Source organism: Onychostoma macrolepis, chromosome 07, assembly GCF_012432095.1.
Source record: "Onychostoma macrolepis isolate SWU-2019 chromosome 07, ASM1243209v1, whole genome shotgun sequence".
Classification (NCBI taxonomy): Eukaryota; Metazoa; Chordata; class Actinopteri; order Cypriniformes; family Cyprinidae; genus Onychostoma; species Onychostoma macrolepis.
This window is the reverse complement of record NC_081161.1, coordinates 23,985,372-24,008,486: the sequence shown is the minus strand read 5'-3', so window position 1 is coordinate 24,008,486 and position 23,115 is coordinate 23,985,372. Positions and strand designations below refer to the sequence as shown.

The 23,115-nt window shown below is 37.7% G+C and overlaps 1 protein-coding gene across 1 annotated transcript in view; it reads right to left on the bottom strand.

Moving 5' to 3' along the window:
* Positions 1–22,263, bottom strand: part of rbm33a (RNA binding motif protein 33a) — a 55,836-nt gene extending 33,573 nt beyond the window's left edge. The window contains 9 exon segments of the mRNA XM_058781543.1: positions 1,584–1,908; positions 4,763–5,049; positions 5,761–5,947; positions 6,049–6,171; positions 14,369–14,645; positions 17,013–17,086; positions 20,199–20,250; positions 20,561–20,639; positions 22,050–22,263. Of these exon segments, the coding sequence (XP_058637526.1) occupies positions 1,584–1,908; positions 4,763–5,049; positions 5,761–5,947; positions 6,049–6,171; positions 14,369–14,645; positions 17,013–17,086; positions 20,199–20,250; positions 20,561–20,639; positions 22,050–22,068 (1,423 nt within the window). The 5' untranslated portion in view covers positions 22,069–22,263.
* Between the last annotated feature and the right edge of the window lie 852 nt (positions 22,264–23,115).

Below are 23,115 nucleotides of genomic sequence, written 5' to 3'. Positions count from 1 at the left end.
GAGTCAGACAGACAGAAAAAGGGATGCAGAACGAGCGAGTGGGGCGGCGTAACACAGACACCATAAAAGTCTCTTCTTGCCACGTGTCTAAACCATGGTTTGTCACAGCTGGTCACAGAGAGAGGGCTGTTCTGCTGATTAAACTGTGCATCTCTCTCTCAAGCAGACTGGGCCACCTAATGAGATAAACTGACAGTCAAAAGGAGTAATTTCGCTGTGAATCATTTCACCTCCGCAGATGTGTGCATTTCAGAAAGCTGGTTTAATGCTGATGGACTGCCTACAGAGTGAAGGCCATGCCAAAGGAGAAAAAAATAAAATAAATAACTCTTAGAAGGACTTGAGTGAAAATGCGAGTAAGCATTAGCCAAAGTGCAAAGCCTAAAAATGAACAGGGAATCTGCTTGTTAAGTCATGAAGTAAGGAATACTGTTTCCGGGTTTCAGTCGAGAATACCATGTCAACAGCCGTTTATGAGCACTATTTAATCAGGATGTCACATTTAAGCTAAGCTTAAAAAAAATTACAGTGTACACTACAATCTCCAGGCATCCCAGACACCAATATTTTAACAATCCAATAATGAGTCACTGTCTGGCCATCTAAGATTTCACTATGAAGATAAAGGTCAGGATCATGATTTTTTTAGTAATATTACACCACACCTTGAGTGTATATTAGCACCATTTGCTGTTTGTTTTGGCACCTAATACAGCGTTTAGACACAGAAATGGTGACATGTGATATGTCAGACTTAAAATATTTTATATAGTTTCCTGACTCTGAGTGAAATATATCATCTTATATTTTTGTTTTCCTTTACATCAAAAATGGTCATAATTTAGAGATAAATGGTCAATTTCTACACCAGATTTTTGCCCTCTGATTTAAATGCTACCACCAACTGTTGTGATTGGCTAACATCTTTGCATTTGAAAGGAGCATTATAATTGGAACTCTCTTGAAGACTTTTACTGCATTTTTACTATAACAGCCAACAAGATTAACTAACCATGAAAAGTGTTGATTACAGCATTATATTTAGAACTACTCCTATTCCAACAAAGGCACTGCAGCCGAAAAAAGTCATTTCTACTGAGTACACAATGCAATGATCTCCTTATCACAACATAATTTCTGTAGTAACACCAATACTGTCATCATAACTAATGCAGTGAAAACACTACGTAAACAAGAGACTCATTGAGCAGTGTAAAACGTGTCTGCACATTTCTGCGTTTTCTCCAAAACTCTTAAATCAAATCATTGATAGGTTGATTTTAAATCAACTGCTTCAACAATTTGAACGATCTTTGAATGTTTTCTGTATCTAAAATAATCTATCAAATAATCACAATATAGATAACAGATGGTTTTCAAGCTACAAATAGGAACAGTGTGAAGTTGATCATTTAGTGGCTTGATTCACTAATGCATAAACAGCAGTAAAACCCTTGATTCATGAGCCCTTTAACAAGTGTCTAGGCACCTTACAATGTCAAAGACATCTTACAGCATATACTCAGACAGCCTTTATTCACCCAAGTATATAACAATCAGATTGGTGGTCTCTAGGGCCATACCTTGCACAGGTGAGGAGGAGGGTCCTCTGAAGTGAGGGTTGATGTGAATGTTCTTGGGGTGATGCTGTTGATGCTGCTGGTGCTGGTTGGGATGTGCGTGTGAGTGCCGTGGTGGCGAGTTCAACAAGCGTGGTACGTGTGTGTCGTGTTGTGTTCTGGGCCCTGGGGAATGGTGGGCCAGACGAGGCATCATCAGCTGAAGCGGCTGCTGAGGAATTGGGGTGCCCGGATCCGGGAATAGCCCGGGACCACCACTGCCTCTCGGACCAGGCAGACGAGACTGATGGTGGTGATGCTGAAGCGGAGGAGTCATTCTGAGCTGCTGCTTTAAAAAAAAAGAAAGAGAGAGAGGAGAAAAAGAAAGACCATCAATCAATAGCATAAGCTCTTTCTCTTTCACCCCAAAAAATCATTATCTTGTAGTGTTGTGACCTTGACTCAAGATGACCCCTTAAATCAAGTAATCAATCATAAGAGCCATGTGACTGGGAGTGAATCTGAATTAAATGAGGAGTTTTGGAGGAATACAAAATGTTTAAGTACCCTCTTAAAAAACATGCATTGTGCCTCTGTGTCCCCCCCATTGATTATGCTAAAGGACAATATACTATTTCAAATGATGACTGAAGGATTGACTCCTTAAACTCAGAAATACACATTGCAGTCTCTTTCAGAAATGCGTATATACTAGATTTATTAACTCATCATCAGATGAAGACAACTTGTACTCATAGTCAGGGGTGGAGGGGAATTTAATTAAATCATTGTGGAAGTGCTGCTATCTATATACCGCTGTCTGAAGCGTAACGTAAAAGAACACATCAATGTCGAGGAATGACAACTTATGTCAAAAGCCTGAAAAGGCTTGCCTTCTCTATAAAAGAAAATCAGCTTTAAAAAAAGAAAAAAAGGTGCAGCGCCAACGAACGAACGAACAGCTCAAGCGCAAAGGGATTACACCCTCGACAGATATTTAATAATAAAATAAGCGCAGGAAGCTAAATCCTTCAGCAAAGTACAAATTTAATTTGGTGTAATGCTTCCTCAATGGACTCCCGCCAAGTTATTTGCCATAATCCATATATCAACATGGATAAGAGGGAGTGAGAACGGTGATAATTGACTTTTACTCAAAAGCAAACTGATGCCACTCCACAAGGGTGAGACAAGACAAGACACAAGTCAACGCACCATCATCTAAAACTGATGCATAATCTTTAATAGCCACAAAAGGCACAATCCAATCGCAAGAGAACTGCTTGACCACCAAGGAAGTTAAAATTCATGTTTGCAAACAGAAAAGCTGTCACTACTGAAGTGTCCAACAGTTGTAAAGAATGTTACTGTTTATACACTACCTTTCAAATGTTTGGGGTCAGTAAGATGCTCACCAAGACTGCATTTATATAATAAAACATTAATATTGTAGACCTGCCAAAGTTGGGACACTTTGAGTACCAAACCATTTTGCGTTTAGTCCACATGCTTTGCACCGCTTTGCACAGTCATTAAAACTGATGAATTCAGTACAATCTTATATCGTTGAGGAAAAAACTACCATTTGTGAGCATGTTTAAATAACCTGACTTCAGTTCAGAGCCTGGTTTCTGACTTCCTGGAAGCATTTTTACATATATTCACCTAGTTTTTTTGTAAATAATAAAGTAATATAAATATAAATAACTGAAAACTAGTACTGTTCTCCTCTTCAGTTCACCATCAAGCAATTCAGATACTGCTCTCCCAGTACACTAATTTGATTTCTCTTGATTGAACTCTTGTCGTGTCAGAAATCAGTGAAAAGACTTTCAGTTTTATGGACATCACCATCTTTGATATTACTTCGGTCACTGTCGCTATGGTTACTGGTAAGGAATATGGGCTCGACTCCTGTTGCACGTTCATACAAACAGAATTTGAGATGCTACTGTAAGCTGCTGTGAACGGGACATTTCAAAACTCACAACTGTAAGTAAATGTGGCTGTCAATCTCAAATTTACAGTGTGATTGTAGCCATAGATTCAATATATAATACATATCCTATTTTCTCCCAACTGTTTACATTAACTTAAAACATAATGCGCCGTTTTATGTGAATTCTCAAATGATTTTTTTAAAATTATTATTTGGTCTGTTTTCGACCATTTAAATGTAATAAGCTGTGAAAGAGAACTCGATTCGGCAGACTGTGCATTTATATAGCATTTAATAATTCTTTAACATCAAGCAAATCAATTTTGAGTTTCTCATTCATGCAACTGTAAGCAACTATAAGCAGTTCTGCACTGCGTGGGTATATTTACATGCTACAATATAAATGATATAGCAAACCATGATATATGATATACGGTATCTCGTCATACTGCCCAGACTGCCCAGAATTAGGATTTATTTTTAAAAATTAATGCATTTGAACTATCAAGTAAAATTTGTAAGGGTTAAATGACTTCCTTAACCACAACATCAATATGCTGAGGGAAAGATATGGATCAGAGGCAAGAAGGACAACAGCAACAATCAGTTCTTTAATTTGAGAAGTAACATTGGCCACTGCCTAGTCCACAGTAGCTACCAGCACAAACCCGACACTCAATACTTCAGTGATATTGTGTGAGTAGAAGTGGAATGCTATCAAATCAGTCAAAACTAAAGTGAATCAGTCCAATTTTCAATTCAATGAAAATTCAATGTCAACGTTTCAATACAAAGCTCTACACATTTGGTTCACCTGGTCTTCATTCAGTTCTTTCAAAGATAACTTTAATGAACTCTAGTTTACACCCTAATATTATAATAGCAAAATTTGTTTTTACCTGAAGAAAGAAAAATCACAGATAAACTACTGTTATCTCGTGTATTTTTTATGGATCATTTTAGGCCTGAATTTGCCCCATTTAAATGTTTGTAATCACCATGAAAGTAATGCTAATACTTTCATAAAGTTTATTTGTGAAGAGAGTGTTTCTTAAATTACAGACTGCGATGTTTTATTTTAAAATGACAAAAGTTCTGGCCTTTTGCAGTGAATTTGGCTGTTAATAATTGGTGGTCATATAATTGGTGTATCTCTAATGTTTAATTAAAGCTGTCTTATCACACAATTTTATTAGTGTTATTAGAACAGGTTAAGTAGGAGCATTAGTATTGTGTGTGTCACTTCAGACCGTCAGTCTCTTACCTGCATTCCTAAGTTCACTTGCATCAGCGGAGGCCTTTGCTCATTTATTCTCCCTCGACTTCCAACTCCATCGCCACGGAAACCTCCCATTCCAAACAGAGGGAAATCGCCTCTTCCACCGGCTCCTCGTCCTCCTCCTCCTCCCCTTCCCCTGAGCCCACCTCTACCTGCCATTCCTCCCCTCCCTCCATCTGCTCCTCTCCCTCGTCCTCCAAAACGGCCCTGCTTCCTCTGACGTTCCCTTTCCTCAAACTCACGCAGGTCTGCTTTAGCTGCATCGGAGAGCTCTGAAAGGAAACACATAAAAATACAGACTTATTAGATACTGAAAATTTAAGTTGTTGATTGTTTAAGACAGCTTATCTAATAGTTCTTCTAATCACTTTAGCATTTTTTGTCCTGCTTAGGATAATGATAATAAACTAATATTAATGTAATAACATTTTTAATTAGAAGCACTTACATAACATTGGGAGACGGAGAAAGTTTGGAATTTTAGCGTCACAATATTAACCAATTTTAAAATTAACCACCAAATTTAAAATTGAAACATGTGCTAAAAAAAAACAAAAAACAAGCACAATAGATAAAACTCAGTTAACCTTTCACAAAACAACAACAGCCTTCACTGATCACCATCACCAATGATGAATAAAAATATATTGGTAAATCTGTACAAAAATAAAAAGGCTCATGAACATTAATTACGTTATGTAATTAATTATGTTACGTAACCCAGTAGCTCTACCTTACTGACTGAAAAGAAGACACAGTTAAGTGTAGGGATGGGTCATGATGGCGTAATCAAATGGAAGGCTAGTCAGTCACAGTGGTGTGGCCAAATCATAAAAATACACCATAATTTTACTCACAAATGCGGTAAAAAAAAATAAAATAAAATAAATTCAGAATAATTGTCAGGTGCCTCAAAACAAGACTACATGACATTTTTAAACCTATAACAGTACAAAAAGCTGCTTCATTTGTTAATGACTAACCTAATGTGTCTGGGATGTTCCTCCTTTTACTGGTGGCATCAGACAGTCTGACCACTGTGTCATCTTTGCGCTCGGTCTTAAAGCGCAGACGGCCGGATTCTTCAATATCTTCCTCTTCCTCATCAGACTCCTCCTTCACGTCGGCGTCCGGTTCGGCCTCAGCTTCTGGATCATTTTCATTCTCCACCTAAAGCACAGAGCACACTCAAAACATCAGACTCACGTTGTGACTTTAAGCATCTCCATGAAAGATAGGAGAAAACATTATCTGAAGCAGCCAATCTTTACCTCCTCTAAATCTGTGACCTGAGAGCTGTCCTGCTCCTCAGTTTCCTCCTCATGCTCCTCCTCCTCAGGCACTTCCTGTCGGTCAGTCTGCTCTTCACTATACTCAGTCGGGTAATCATTCACCTGTGAAGAACAATCAAGTATTTACTCCATTCAATGGAAATTCAAGCAGGAGATGAACATCAGGGCTAAACTGATCTCTTGTACATCATCCACTGAAACACCTGCTGCGGAGCGTGTCGTAGGTCGGCACTACCAGAACCTGTTCAATGCCAAAAACGACACTGATGAAGATAAAACATTAGAATGAAGCGAAATCACTTCTGAATGAAAATGTTAATGCCACATCTGAGAGAGAGGCCAGAAAGGCCCAGTGCAGCATTCTGAAGTTGGGGAGGGGAGGGGAGGGAAGGGGGGCGCTGAAGGGGAGTCTTCCTAAATTAGCATAACAGTAGGAGCCCAGTCTCATTACTATGCCCTATTACCATTCCTGCTGATATTTGAAATTCAATGAGATGTAAATGTTTGACATGATACACAGAGAATGGGAGATAAACACGCACACGGCTCAGTGGTGGTGAAAATATCATTGACTGTGTTGTCTTTACACACACATACACACATACACACACACACATACACACATACACACATACACACATACACACATACACACATACACACATACACACACAAACAGACAGAAAGAAAGCTCTGGCGCACACATAGCTCACTGACAGGGAAAATATCATCATCTGACTCGGAGCAAATTCTCACACACGCTCAAGCACAGAATGTACAAAAGCATCCGGAGAGACGGGAGCACACGACTTCTGCTGACTACCTTGCTGAACCTCACGTCCTCCAAAGCAGGTCATGTCCCCGTCCTCACGCTCCTGTGCCTGTTTCTGCTTCTGTAGCCACCACAGGTCCTGCCTCCCCCTGCTACACCTACAGGTCCTGTTTCTGGCCACCTGTTAAAGCCTACTGGGCCACCAGCCCATTCCCACATTTCACTCTTTAAATTGAGATTTTGTTTTGAGTATGTGAATCTGAAAATGCTGTAATCAACCTAACACGCTAAACTTGGGGATCTGAAGCAGAAGTGGAAAATATTGAATTACAACTATCCACACAATATAGTCATGTTTGCTAGACATTCACAAAAAACTTTTGCTAAATAGCCACGCTGTATAGCCTTGTTTTGGATATTCAAGTGAATTCAAATTTACCTCATTGAACCAGAACTTTGTAATCAAACATCTAGTATACTATAAAGTAACTAACATATCTGTTACTGATGTGAACAATGTGCATTAATAGATTATAGTGTTGTCACGGTACCAAAATTTCAGTATTCGGTACCGATACCAGTGAAAATCCACGGTTCTCGGTACCAATTTCGGTACCACATGCTAATTAAAAACACACTATTTTTAATAATAGTCAAACAAAAATTTAATTTACAAAAATCAATGCCATTCTTCATACCTATTTAAATTGTGTTTCAAGTTTTTCTGCAAGTAATAAAAGTATGAAAAACAGTAAACAGTAAAGTTTCACCCAAATTTAATTTGTCTTTTAATTAATGAAATTTAAACATTTTATTTTTGGGTAAATAAAGGGGATTTACTATTAAAATTTGGAAGAAATATTGTGTGATTATTTCTTTAAAAAATATATATATATATATATATATATATATATATATATATATATATATATATATATATATATATATATATATATATATATATATATATATATATATATATATATATATATATATATATATATATATATATATATATATATATATATTATCAACAGTAGTAATAGTATCACATACATTCTACTAAATAATAGTAATATATTTTTGGCACAATGTCTTTAAGATAAACCTTTATTTTGACGGGTTGCCGTGAATACCTTTAAATTTCTGTGTGTAGCTATATGATATGAAGCTGGTTTTACTCAAATGGAACGGTAGAATACTCGTGAAGGGACTCTCAGAGCAGTTCTGTAGATGTTGTTTATGTATTTATGTCCTCATTGAGACGGCAGATGCTGAAATCACCGCGAGCGTCGCGCACTTCAGTGTAAAAAAAACAAAAAAAAGCCACGCGTCTCTGCCATTCATTCATACATTCACACACACACACACACACACACACACACTCGCAGAACATGCGGGATTCATATCTGAATCGACTTTTGCGGCTTAATATTTACAGATACTAGTCCATGTCGCGATTTGATTAAAGTGTGACGACCTACTTTTGATTAATTCATCCAAACTTTGACAAATTCCGTGACATTCCGTGCTAAACTGTAAACTCCGTTTTTATAACTGGATTCCGAGATTCCGTCCGCGTTTTCTGCATCGCGGAAATCATCTGTACGCGTCAAGAACCGGGTTGACCGGGTACTCGGTACCACCGTTACTTTGAGTTAGATTATTTTAGTATATTAATAACAATTTATTCATTTAAATATTTTAAAGTCATTCTCTATCACACTTGGATGTTTGCTGAGGTCCCCAGCTCCCTGGTTTTGAGCCACTGATCCAATGATTAAAGAAACTGTACAACCAATTTTAATTACAGACTTGTTTTTCAATCAAACCGCCACATATCCTCCTCTTAGCTTATTTGGGACATGTCCCACTCTGCATTTTTGTACAAGTCTGTTTCTTCACTGCTCTCTCATGTAAGTAACAAAAACAAAAAGCAGTTGCCAACATGCCAATAGTGACTAACTTTTCACCTTTAAGCACTAGCACATTATTCAATAGCAATTATTATCAGAGGGCACTTTTTATAATGCATTTAGACAACATAAATTTCACTGCTATGGAAAGTCAACAGTGCTCAAGCTAGGGCTGGGCCTCCCCCCACGCATTTGCCATATTAGAGTTTAGGTAGGGTTTCGTGATCCCCTGCAATCCGCCGCATCCCAACGTGTTCGCAAAGAAAATGACGTGTACTGCGGAATGCGGATCCCTTAAATTACTCATTGCGCGGTTCACGAGACTCATGCGGCTCGCCAAGCTTTAATTTGTGGCTCGCATGGCAGTAAATAATATGATGATATGAGCAATACAGGGATTTCATAAAAACATTTAAAAAAAAAAAACAAGCAGGGCTATAACATAACCCATAAAAAAATCTCGGTAACACTTTACAATAACACTCGGTAACACTAAGGTTCATTAGTTAACTACATTAGTTAACATTAACTAATAATAAATTGCACTTATACAGGGTTTATTAATCTTTGTTAATGTTAATTTCAACATTTACTAATACATTATTAAAATCTTGTTAACATTAGTTAATGCACTGTGAACTAACATGAACTAACAATGAACATCTGTATTTTTATTAACTAACGTTAGCGAAGATTAGTAAATACAGTAACAAATATATTGCTCATGGTTAGTTCATGTTAGTTAATACATTAACTAATGTTTAACTAATGAACCTTATTGTAAAGTGTTACCAAAATCTCACACCGTGTCTACACCGGACGCGAGCGTCACGGTGCGATCAGGGCTTTATGATTTCAGCGATGTGGAAAACGCAGACGAAATCTGGTTATAAAAACAGAATTTAATGTATAACGCGGACTGTCATTGAATTTGTCTAAGTTTGGATGAATAAATCAAAAGTAGGTCATTACACTTAAATCAAATCGCGATATGAACTAGTATCTGTAAATGTTAAGCTGCAAAAATACCATTTAAATATGAATCCTGCGTGTCTCGTTATGAATGAATGCACAGACGCGCCGTTTCGTTTACTACAGGCATACAGTGTTTTCAGCGTCTGCCTTCTTGCCAAATGAGGTCATAAATACAACAGTCAGTGTCTGCTCTATTACAAATATATATCAATTTTATTTATTTATTTTTTTTAAATACCCAAAACAATGGGATTACAAGATGGAAATATAGACTAGAAAGATATTTAAACTTGCTCCGCCCTTACGTCCATGACATTGACTGGCTGCGAGAATAAATACAAGATGGGAGGAAAATGTATATTTCTTTCCCTCGCAGTTTTATCATTGGGTGATCATCATACTGTATATAAAATTGCGGGAATCAGGGAGCCGCTATTATGCATTGCAACTGCTTTTGAATGCACGATTGCTTTTTAGTTTCACTTTCACTTTCGAGATTGGCGATGGCATGTCCATGTTTATACTATGGAGCAGCAGTATTTACCACACATTTTACAAGATTAGATGTTTGTCAGTTTTGCTCATTGTCCTGAGTCATCTCTACTTACTCTGTTTATATGGTAAGTGAAATTGTATGTACTGTAATGTAACTGTAACAGGCAACCGTTAGCAATAGTTATTAGTTTTCCGTGCCTTTCAAAATACAGATTCAGGCTTCGGGCACACCCCCTAACCCCCACGATGTCATAGTCCATCATTTATCAGAACTACCTCCTATCTACTGAATAGCAAGATGTTAAACTTGTGTTTAAAGAAAACTTATCAAAAAGGGTCACATAATTTTATGTTTTATGTTACATTTTATGTTATATATTATGTTACATTTTCACTGTTTACAATGGCAGGGCCTGCTATCTTGTCTCTTTGGCTTGTTGTTTCTGATTGCACTTCAACCCCAAGGGGGAAATCCAGATCAAATCCCAGAAAGGAAAAATCAAAACAAAATAAATTTTGAACAATTTCTTTGTCATCTGCAGATTGATTTTAAGTAGGGGGGAAAAAAATCTATTTAAATCGTAAATCGGATTTTTTGTGAAAAAAATCGGGGATTTTTTTTTTAGGCCATATCGCCCAGCCCTAGCTCAAGCAAACTTATATTTGAAGAGACACTGTTTTTTCCAGTCATATCCTTGAGAACATGTATGCTGTGTGCTATTACAAAACTCTCCAGGTCATTTTGCTACTGTGAATCCAGATCTCAGTAGTAAGAATAGGCCTTTATTGTAATGTACAGAAACATAACAGACAAACTTGCAAATGTGATGTGAGGCCAAGGCCTCTGTGCACCTGTCAGCACTGTCCTGGATGCCGATGATCAAGCGATCACATGGACAGGCAGAATGATCAACGACATCTGTCCTGCATTAAAGGTCAATGAAAGACAGAACAAAAAGGAGCAGTCTGATGAGTCTTGACTCCTGCAGGATTTTATCAGTCTCTCTGTCTTTGTGTAAAGTGACTGACCCTGATGCTTCATGACCACTGTTCGCCAAACTGTTTCTAAGCTCTGGACTATTGTGTGTGTCTTTGAACACTGAAATAAAATAAATAAAAAAAGATATTTTGTATGCATACTAGTACACATACAAATTGCCTGCATGTAATAGAAATGTAATCAAAATGCCAGTTTTGGCTCTGTAATCTCAACTTGTACTACAAATCTCAAATTCAAAACAAAACTCAGTATGTAATACACACACAAAAAAAAATTTTTTGCCAACAAAAACATGGAAAGTTGGCCTTTTCACCAGCAGTATCTTTCCAAAACAAAAATCACACATCTTGATAATGACCTGCTTGGAAACAACTACATTCTGACTAAGATGTTCATGTAGTTCAATTAAATACAACAGATACGTACATTGTTACTCTTCTTCCATAAAATTTGCTATAACGCAATCTCAGACATTACAAAAACCATGGAGTTGTCATGTCAAAACCCTAGGCGTATATGGTATTGCCGACAAGCCTAGAAAATGGACAATGAAGAAATGCTGGGTGACAGAAGCCAAATGTGAAGAACTGTATACCAAGCATAACACAAAGTCAGACAGACCTAAATGACACTAGCTATGTTTCCATCATAGTAATTGTTGTTTTAACGATATGTAATTTGACATTATCGAGTATTTTGCAAAAACCAAACAAAACACCTATGGAGAGCACGCTTACATTACGTGATGAAGTCTAGACTAGAGCACATGCACATTTAGAGTGTGTTCTTTCACTGCATGATTCAGTCTAATAAAATGCACTAAGAATGATCACAAAATTCAAGATATGGGGCAGAAAATGTATATATAATTTCATATAGTTAATATCACACGAAGAGTGCCGATTTTTCATCAAAAATAAGCATGATTACAAATGTGATATTGATTTTATTCAACAGTTCAATAAACAATAAGTTAATATTAAGTATCTTAAGTAGTGTTAAATATCAAAACATTATGTATTTGTAACTGCAGGTTGAAGCACTCCATGTCCCTCTGAGCTGCATTAAACAGTGTTTAAATACATCTAAATGCCACTTCACAAGATTAATTTTGTTGTTACTGGTTTCATCTGTTTGGTAACAGCCTAAATGACTTATTATTCTAATTGACTGATTAAATGTAACAATTTGACTCAAAAGATGCGCACTTTTAGGGGGGGAAAAATGGCTTTATTAAAGGTAAAATTGCCCATAAAAGGTAAAAATCAATTTAAACATATGAAAATATTAATTTATATCACTGATGTGAACTGACCACACAGAATATGAAGAATATCAAAAACTGCAGCAGTCCACGGTAGTCCGATATCAGCACAATAACACACTTGGCAAAATATAGTCTGATTATCGTTATCGAAAAAATCCCCAAAAATATAGAGATATCTTCTTTTTTTTTTTTTTTCAATAATCGCACACCCCTATTTTATTTAGGGTTCCATCACCCTCTTTTTATGCGCATTTTGAAGTATCGCATCAGAAACGAGAGATGGAAACGCCAAATTTCGGGGGAAAAAAAATCTAAATTCACAAAAACGTTTTTACGCTCGCTTGAGGTGGTTTTTGACTTGTGCGAAAAAGGCTTAATGCGAATAATGGAGATGGAAGCGCATTTAGCGAATAAATCCCACATGAGCGTTCAAAAACGCCATGTGACTTTGCGCTATGGGATGGCATAACCTGACGAACCAGCAGACTGATTTTGTTGCACAGCATCTGAAATGTTATGATCATTCTGAATTGCCCAAGCAGAGTCTATCGTCAAAGTATTTCTGTATGATTGCCTCCCAGAATGGTCTGTCACAACTGCGTCAAACAGCTGACATTCATCTCTGAAAGAAAGACCGCATTTATTGTATTTCATCTGTTCTCTCGAAGTGCAAGCAATTTATTATATTTGAGAATTATTATAATCAGTGGCTTCTCCTACTTTTCTTAGTGATATATAGTGTCAGTTTATCAGGAAGTGACAATTTTGTTCTCTCTAACTCAGATGGAAATGGTGCTTATTCGCAAATGTTTTATGCGATATTCCAATTTTGTGCATAAGTTAAATTCGCAACTTAGGATGGAAACCCGGCTTATGACATGTTTCCTGCACACGGCACATGAACTGACCCACCTACAGGGCAAAGAGTTAATCCTTTAAACCGTTCCACACATTAACTCTGGATAACAGTAAACACAAAGATGCTAATCCTCAGCAGGTAAGAAACCTTGTAAACAGAGACATCATATGCTCAAACAACAGAACTTCAGCAGAGAATTTCAAGAAGAGTTTAAGCAATCAGAATATTCTTCCAAGAGTGCTACAAACAGTTGGCAAAGGTAGTTTATCAACAAAATACCTTCCCGTGACCCAATCACACTTTAAGGAATTTTGAACATGCCACTTATTAGCATAGAGCTGGGAATAGAAGTAGTCGTTGTAGAAAACTCCTTTAAAAAAAAAACCTGTATCTGACCTAAAACAGCTGTTTATAGATTGGGAAAGGGACAACCTATTTTTACTCAGATTGGCCTCTACTCAATCTGGTCAGACAGCGTTGAGTCTACTCAAGACACTATTACTTTGGATTGAATGAAGACTCTCCAGTTCCTTGTTTTTTTTTTTCATCATCATTTTTAGTAGGATCTTTTCAATAAATCATTTCACAAAACTGATCTGAATGATTTGGGTCTCGCATGCAGTTCTCATTTTTGGGTGAACTGTGCCTTTAAGATCTAAGCAAATAAATAAATAAACAAACAAACAAACAAACAAACATGTACAGGAAGCACACATCTCATCAATCATGAGCCCGTGTCATGCTTGCTAAAGACTACTTTAAAGAAGGTCAATAATCTTTTCACCTACAGCCAACTTTATCAGATCCTGTTTGAGAGCTCTTCCCATTAGCCAACATGGATTGGCAGGACATCTGCTGAACAAAGACTGTGAAAAGAGTCTCACCCTGAACAAAACCTTGAGGCCTGAGGGTCACAAAGCATGAGGTGTCAGGCTGCAGATGTGGAGGAAATGTGGTGGGGGATTACGGAGTGTGTGTGTAAGCAATAGAGATAGCAAGAGAAAGCGTTACTTACTTGAAAATCGTCATCCAGTGGCTCGTCGATCTGTAGTTCCAGCACTTCATCTTGATATTCTTCACAGTTCTGGTCTCCTGTGTATTCCACCCCTTCTTCTTCTCCGTGGTACTCCTCTGCCTCATACTCCCCACCCTGAGAGAAACCTGGTTGGCCGCCCTCTGTCTCGTCATAGGCATATTCGGTATATCCGCCTCCTTCAGGGCCTTCATCTTGAAGGTGACCAGACGTGCCCAGACCCAGTGTGGCATTTAAACTCACAACCTCACCCTGACCACTGGATCAGACACAAAGACAAACATGTTAATCTCTGGACAATAAAGTGATGAATTTGTTGATTTTTGTTGAGCTTGCCCTTGGGTTACCACAATAACTATCTTAGAGACTGAAGTGAAGCGTGTCACCTAAAATTGCTATTTTAAACTTTTTTTATATTGCAAAAAAGAAAGCCGTTTGATGAGGGCAGAAGGTGTCAAAGTTAGTTCAATGTCATCTCTAATTATGTTATGGATGAACTGCTCTATTGATTTTAGAGCACTGAAGCTTTGCATAAATTATAGGGTGAAGGCAATTTTGACCCCACAAAATGAGAAGAGAACGGTTTAAGTAATGCTGTATTTTATATTAATTTTAAGCATACATTCTTCTATGCAACAATAATAAAAAGCAAAAAGGGGAAAATACTTTTAATATAGACTATTTTGGGATACTGCAGACTATTTTGGAACTCATAAACATAAAAAGCATCTCATATTTAAATTTAGCAAGCAGAAGCATCAACTGTCATAACTTAAACTAATTATAATTTTGTCATTTTAGTAGATCCGCAATTAGTAAATTAACACGCAATTAACACAAAAGAAAAGACCATTTTGAACATTTCCACGGATATGAGTGTCATATCAGTCTTCTAACACAAATCTTTTTAATCTACATATAGCCAGGGCAAATCAAAGGTGTCACCATAATGTGATCATATGACCAGACATGTCTTGCAATTTGGCAGTTACTAATAACAATTACATTTTCTTCATATTGCACTTTCAGTCAGTGCTCATAAAACAGTAACATAAAAGTACTTGCATACAAAACAAGCAAACCAAGCAATATAACCACAAGCACAAAATAGGTCATATAAAAAGACACAACATTACTTACTGTCTTGTACTCAAAGACAAAAAAAACAATAAAAACAACAACAAATGTTTATCTGGAAACCCAATTCATATCTTAGGGTGCTTTCACACCTGCCTCATTTAGTTCGGTTGAATCGTACTAGAGTTCGTTTTCCCTCTTGGTGCGGTTCGTTTGGGCAGGTGAGAATGCAGCGGGTGCGCACCAAAAGCGGACCAAACAAGCCTACCGAGACCCAGCTGAAGAGGTGGTCTCGGTCCGCTTCCAAACAAACTCTGGTACGGTTCATTTAAGGTGTGAATATGAACCGGCCTTGATCCGATCCAATTGCAGAAAGCACGCTCAGAAAACACACAGCTTGCGCATATAGTGCTGTTGTTTGCATTTCAATCGCTTAAATCACTCGTTTTCAAACCGCAATGCTTAAAAACACGTGCCAATTATGAGTTTTCGTGACCATAGCGCCCACAGCAACGTGACATGAGCGCACTAAATAGGCTAAAGCTTGCCGCAAAGCCCCGGCAAAAGTTACAATGAATGTGTCTTGGGAAAATAGTAAGGATATATTTGAATTATTTATTAATAAACTAGTGTTTTCTGAGTCAGTGTCACAAAGATGAAGTTAAAAATCCTGACTCGCATCTCCTCATTGGACGCGCCTTTAGAAAGAAATGCATCTTTACGGATTATAATGAAAGAGTTTTTGTTTTGGATATGATTTATTTCGTTTTGTAGAAATTCAAAGCTTTCAATAGATATATTCATCATGTCTGTAAGTTACAGTTCATTTTTGACGGGAAGCGCATCCTATTAGTTTTCTTAATTTTAGAAAAGCGCGTTTTCTTGATATTGTGAGTGCACACATAAAAATATACCCTTTACAGTTCCGAACGATGTATTATTATTACCTTTATGAGCAACAATTACGGCGTATTTGTATGATGTTCTGAAGCGCGCTTCAGCTTCCACTCTCCGCACAAACGATATGATATGCGCCTAGCGCACATTTATCTAGGTTAAATGTTTAAACTAACATTTTGATATGCTTTGAGTATTTCATATCTATAGATTTTATTTTTGGCAAGTCGTAATTACAACATTGTATGACATTGTCTCATATGATGCTCATAAGTTTCTTCATATTGCGTTTTTATCTCATGACAGCAAATCAGTAAAAGAATAAAAATTGCACTACGAAAGATCTCCATGATTAGCCTGTTTTTGCACTTCCTGTTTTTCCTGCTTGAGAATTTCTGTCCAATGAAAGGATGACCTTAGCACACGTGGGGTTTTGTTTACAATTTCTAGTTCACTTGCAAAAAGGGCAGTGTGAAAGCGAACTGCACCAAAAAAAACAAAAAAAACTTCTATTTGGTCCGGACCAAAGCAAGTGAACTATCGGACTTTCCTGGTGTGAATACACCCTTAGTCAAGAATTTTCACTTATGTCTCGTCTAAATGATCCAACAGCTTAAGTGTTTTTGAAATGCCTAGGTTTTTGTTAGGGTACCTTGCGTTTTGGTCCTCTTCATCACTTTGTAAGAGGTCATCATTTAGCTCCTCATCTGACATCTCTGAGGGGTTCTGTAGTGGACAAAAATAAATAAATAAATCAAAAACCTTCTGCTTAATATGCTTGACATTTTGATGAGATTGTTGCATATGTGGTTTTCCTTAATATTCTTGAACATTGAACATCTCGTTTTCCTTTTCTTTAGTGTGTTACGTAGCTGCTTGTGCATGTATAAGATCTGCAGAATTACAAAGCTCAAAGTCTCCCACAAAAGGATTTATTTTGTCTAAAAGAGAAGGCTGATCCAGACCGGCTAAAACGTCTCATTCAAACACGCCCCCACATGTCTACGTCACGATGTGGAAATATTTGCATAATGCAGCCCAAATGTAAAGACGACTTGATGCAAAGAAAGACAACGTGGTTTCAGTAACCGCAGTAGTGTTGATGTAGCCATGTCAGGGAGACGCTGTGTGTTTCTATGAGAGGCAAAAGCACTTTATTTGGCCTTCCAAAAGTAGATGCAATTAGGAATCATTAAGATTAGAACAGAACAGCACAACCCAAATGTTCGAATTTGTGCAACACATTTTATGGACGACCGTTTTGTGAACCTAGGAGAGAACAAGGCTGGCTGTGTACAAAGGCTATTTCTAAAAAAAAAAATTAAAAAGGGGTCAATTCTGACTTTGCTATGACAATCTGGCACTTCTGAACCAGCGACTGTAAGTATGTTTTGTTATTAGTTTAAGTATTTGCTATTGACTGTTCAAATGCAGAGTTATGCACAGTGTAGAGTAACGTTGTGTGTGTGTGTGTGTGTGTGTGTGTGTGTGTGTGTGTGTGTGTGTGTGTGTGAGAGAGAGAGAGAGAGACAGACAGGGTCACATCACAGTGGAGTCAGCTGTCTTAATCGCAGCTTGTGTGCAAACACATACGAGCTTCATCACTGTGTCTGTCACGCGACTCTGTTCCCCACTCGGGCTTGAACTGATGGTAAAACTACAGACATTATTAAAGGCACAGTAGGAGATCTCGGAAAATGCTAACTTTAGCCTGATAGCACTGAAAGCGAACGTCCCACCCTCCCTGCAATCGCTGTCCAAAGCCACGCCCCCTGAACACACATATGCTCAAAGAGCAGCCAGAGACAACATAAATTACTACAATAGGCAACATCAACGGTTTCCAATTACAGTCCTCGCGCCCTCCCCGCTCTGCACATTTCATGTATATCTTATGTCCGACGGTTGTTCTGTTCGACCGTAATAAGTGCCCTGCGAAGTGGACATCACCAGATATTCCGCCATGATTCCAGTTCAAAGCGAGCGTTTATGTTCCATACAAAGGGCAATAAAGTGTGCCAGACCTGAATTTAAATTGTATTTATTTACAGAAGTATATTATGTCACACTACACACTTCTCTTTAGTCTGTGTGTGAGGAAGAAATAAACAGATTTTCCCTGCTCAGGGAGTAACGTTAGGGAGCAATGAACATTGTGTAGGGAGCATGTCAATCGGAACACAGTTCATGCACGGAGCTCTCTTCTAAAGCCGGGCTCACACTGTGCGATTTTTTAAAAGTCCTTTAGGATTGTACTTGTCAGACTGTACGAACATGATCATTATGTCACACTATGGGATCTCAGTTGTCATTAATGTCAGACTGTACGACAGTCAAGACGAGTTAAAAACGGGTGCGTGCAAGAAAACTTATCCGAAGTTTTACATTATCAACCCATACACGTCCAGTGACTGCGAACTGCATTTCACGCGGCACCGAAATGTTGGCTGTCATGAAAAGTATATGAACGGCGGCAATACCGGCGTGTTTAAGAAGAATAGTGTATGTATTCATACACACACACATGAAAACAGCGGCGCAACCAGTGTTTATATAAAAAAGAAACATATCAGATGAACTCGGTGAGCAGAGGACGGGAGCGCCGGAGTTTATAGCTGATAGAATAATTCTCAAGCATTAATTCTGCTCATAGCTTGCCTTGAAAAACGGAGACAGTTTGATATTCGTCGCAGGGGTAGTCACACTGCAGGACTGTGCGCCAAAAATCTTCTGACACTGCCAGAATTTCGTTGGAGGTGAAATTTGATCGCAACAGCCATTAACGGATTTTAGCCTAGGATCATAGGAATCTTTTAGGATTTTCAAAATTTGTCCCAGACGACCAAATCGTGGGCAAAATCGCACAGTGTGAGCCGGGCTTAACGAGCTGGTCATCTGAACCGAGTGTGTTAACTAAGCGAGACATGCAAAATATGCAGAGCGGGGGATGCGAGGACTGGAACTGGGAACAGCGCTGGGCTACATCATGTGACATTCACCCGTGAGAAAACTTTACAGCACAGTTAGTAAAAGTACTACAATACCAGGAAGGAAGATCGGGTTGTTGATGTTTGCCTACCATTCTCGCTCTGTCTGCAATAGCGTATGTGAACGCGCTGATGACGTATCCTGTCTGCGCGAACAGGGTGCGCAGAGGTATGCAAATACATACGTTGACAGGCAGGTAGGAAATACAATTAAAACGCTCGAACCGAGCGTTTTAATTGGACAAACACTTCTTGGTCCTACACCTTCCACAGAATATATAAATACATTTAGACCACTTAACTTAATGATTGCTATCAGGATGTGAAGAGACTTTCAACCAGAATAACAAAAAATGTTTCTGAAGACAATCACCTAAGGCACCTTTAACTGTCTTTATATTTACTTTGAAAGCTGAAACTCGCGATTATGGTAAGGGGCGTTACATCTCTGACGCACGCTGTGATATCAATTGTGATACATTTCACAATGCACTGTGTCAGCTGGCCAATCAGAGCAGACTGGACTTGTCGGAAGGAGGGGCTTTGTAGAAAACGATGCGTTTGAGAGAGGCGGGGCATAGAGGAACTACAATAATGTACAGTATTTGAAAAATAATGTGTTTTTTGAACATTAAAACATGTCAACATATTCTGTTACACCAAACACACAAAATAATGATCTTTTAAAAAGCATCATATGACCCGTTTAAGTATACCTGCTGGAAACAATTTATGTATTCCTCTCAGTTAAGATTGCTTAAAAACACAGAAAAAAACTGAAAGGACAGCAGCTATAAAAATAAGTTTAAGCAGAGGGAAAAGAAAACTGGCAATGATGGAAATCACTTTACCTTTTTTGACGACAGCCAATCTTCTTCAAGTAAGTCTCCCTCCTCCAAATCACTGTGAATTGATAAATATATGATTAAAAATATGGTTCTTTCACAATAAATCTCTGAAATGCCTGATACCATTTCAGCAAAGCAAAGCAAGATATTAAAGCAACAACTTCATTTGTTTTGCAAACACCACACCCCATGGCAACCAATAAAGTCTGTATCTATGCTGGTGAGATTCATTCTGAATGCTATGAAAGACTCTTGCTGGAATGCTATTGTGCTTCTGGGAAACTGATGCTCTCTTTATTCGTCTTTTTCATTCTGCCTAATAGAGACATGAAAACTAAGCCAGCAATGAGACTGTGAAGACTTACCTTTCCAAGTCGTCATCTTCTCCTCTCCGTCTTCTTGACCTTTCAGCCCCAGGCTTATCATATTCATCAAACTCATCATCTACATGCAGACAAGAGAATGAAACATATATATGAAATGATAATGAAACATACACACACACACACACATATACATTATATATATATATATATATATATAAATTAGACTTTGTGTAATGTTTAAATAACATTATATGGTCAGCCCTAGCATGTAACACCTTAAGATTCTGTGCTTGAAATGTTAGGATTCAAGATTCTGAGGCAGCACAATTTCTCCTCAAAGCAAATATATTAGTATTTGAAGAATCTCTCTAATCTTAAAGTGACAGCACATCCAAAATCAAAACTTCTGTTATGACTTGCCCTCGTGCCATTCCAAACCAGTATGACTTTCTTCTGCAGCACACAAAAGAAGAAATTCTGAAGTATGTTGGGAACCAAACAGGCTGGTGACCACTGACCTCCATAACATAAACAAAAACACATTTCTTAAAAGATCTTCTTTTATGTTCCACAGAAGTCAGTCATAGATTTGGAATGGTATGAGGGTGAGTAAATGATGAAAGAACTTTAATTTTGTGGTGAACTATGCCTTTACGAACAACTGTTTTTCATATAATCAACTCAGTATTCCAGAAAAACATTACCCAATGCAAATGTTATTTGAAAGAAGCCACTGGAAGATTGTATCAATCGCAGTTCTTGTGATATTTAATTTCTAGGCCGCTCAAATACCAATATACAACATAATTATGCACATTTGCATATAAATCCAAGTCAAATACAGACATATCAAATTAGACCTGCAACCTTGCAGCTGACAGTGATGTACTGTAGGATTGACAGGTTGAAGGGATTTACAGGAACTGGCCCTGGTCTCAGTAATAAACCACTACAACACACACTTGATATACCATCACGCCTACATTTAACACACAAACTCGTAAGTGTTATTACACAGTGACAAAACTAGCCAGTTTTTATTAAAATAGAGATCTTCTCAAAACACATCATTTGGATCTCTGGCCTGGACAAAACAACAGTCCTACTGTCTGTAGAGGCAGCGCTACAGATACTAATAACCATACAACCTCATTGTGCTACACAACAATTCTTCATACACCATTTAAATGTCAAAATAACTATCCAAGTATATATCATTCGTTGCATTTTGCATGTAAACACACGGGCTGCGCATTCACTGCGACCCTTCAGCTAACGAGTTAGCAACCGCAAATGAGAAGAAATATGTAAATGTACGTCTGCTCATGATTCACGATCATCAATATGACACATCATAAAAGAATAAACATCCTAACAGATAGTTGTGACATCAAGGTAAACTGTGTTCAATCTGTAAACCAACAGCAGATCTCAGAAGCTCAGCAAATTATGAAACAAAAGCAGCTACCTCGTTAGCACTAGCTGGGAGCTAAACTAAGTGTAAATTAATATTACATATATATCATACCCCCGGCATTGGTCGCCATAACCCAAGACTGTATGTTATCTTGGAGACTCTGGTATCTCTATAACGTCGATGAGTGCATTGAAACTGGTTTAAATCCAGAGCTTCAGGCCGTTAGCTTAGCGTCAAATCTCCTCAGTCTGAGCTCTGAAAACATCTGCACAAGAATCATGGCGACCGGACTGAGCCGCGCTGCATCATGGGTATGATGTGAGGGGTGTGCGTAACTGTACGGACCAGCCTGGCTTATTTACTTTAGCATTACCATATAGCCTACTCCAATAAAGGTGAAGGGTAGACAGACTTCAGTTTGGCGTGACAGAAATTTGCTTGAATATGCGTATTTTTTTCCAACTTAAAGCCCAATTCATTGTATTTGTATAGCAAAATTCACAAGAAGTGAAGTATTCAGAAATGCTTTCTCCCTTAACATTCTCCATCAGTGCTTGGCTTGTTGATTAACAGGTGTTTAGGGGTAGGCTAAAGATTTGGGTCTCTATAGGTTATAGAGGAAGCAGACTGAGGTGATGATTATGTGTCAGATAAGATCAAGTAGCAGCTGTTAGTAAAAGTTGCAGATAATTTTCTTACTGGATAGTGGATTATAGAAGTTGCAATATACATTTTCATAGCATTATTTCAAGATTTCCAAATTAAACAAACTCTAAATTAAACAGAACCTCTTAATTTAACAAACTCTTTGAGGTAATTGAATTTAGGCTAATTGTATTTACAGAATCTGTTGTGCAAGCTGCATTACTTTTTCAGTAAAGTGAGGATTCATTTTTCACTGATTTCCTTGTTTTATTTTTTATCAAGGTTATTTTCTATAAATTGGCAGTGGCAGAATATTGTTTTTGTTCTCAATAGTCCATATCACCCAGAGCATTATACATTTTTGACTGATGTTTGTACGAGGCTACATGTGATTTTTAATTATGTCAATTTAATTTCAAAATTCAGTTTCACTGGTTAGAGTTTGAGAAGAATTAACTAACAAAAAAAGTCCAATTTTTAAGTGATGAGTCTCACCAAAAGCTCAAGTTACTCTGTTAAAAATGTTACATTT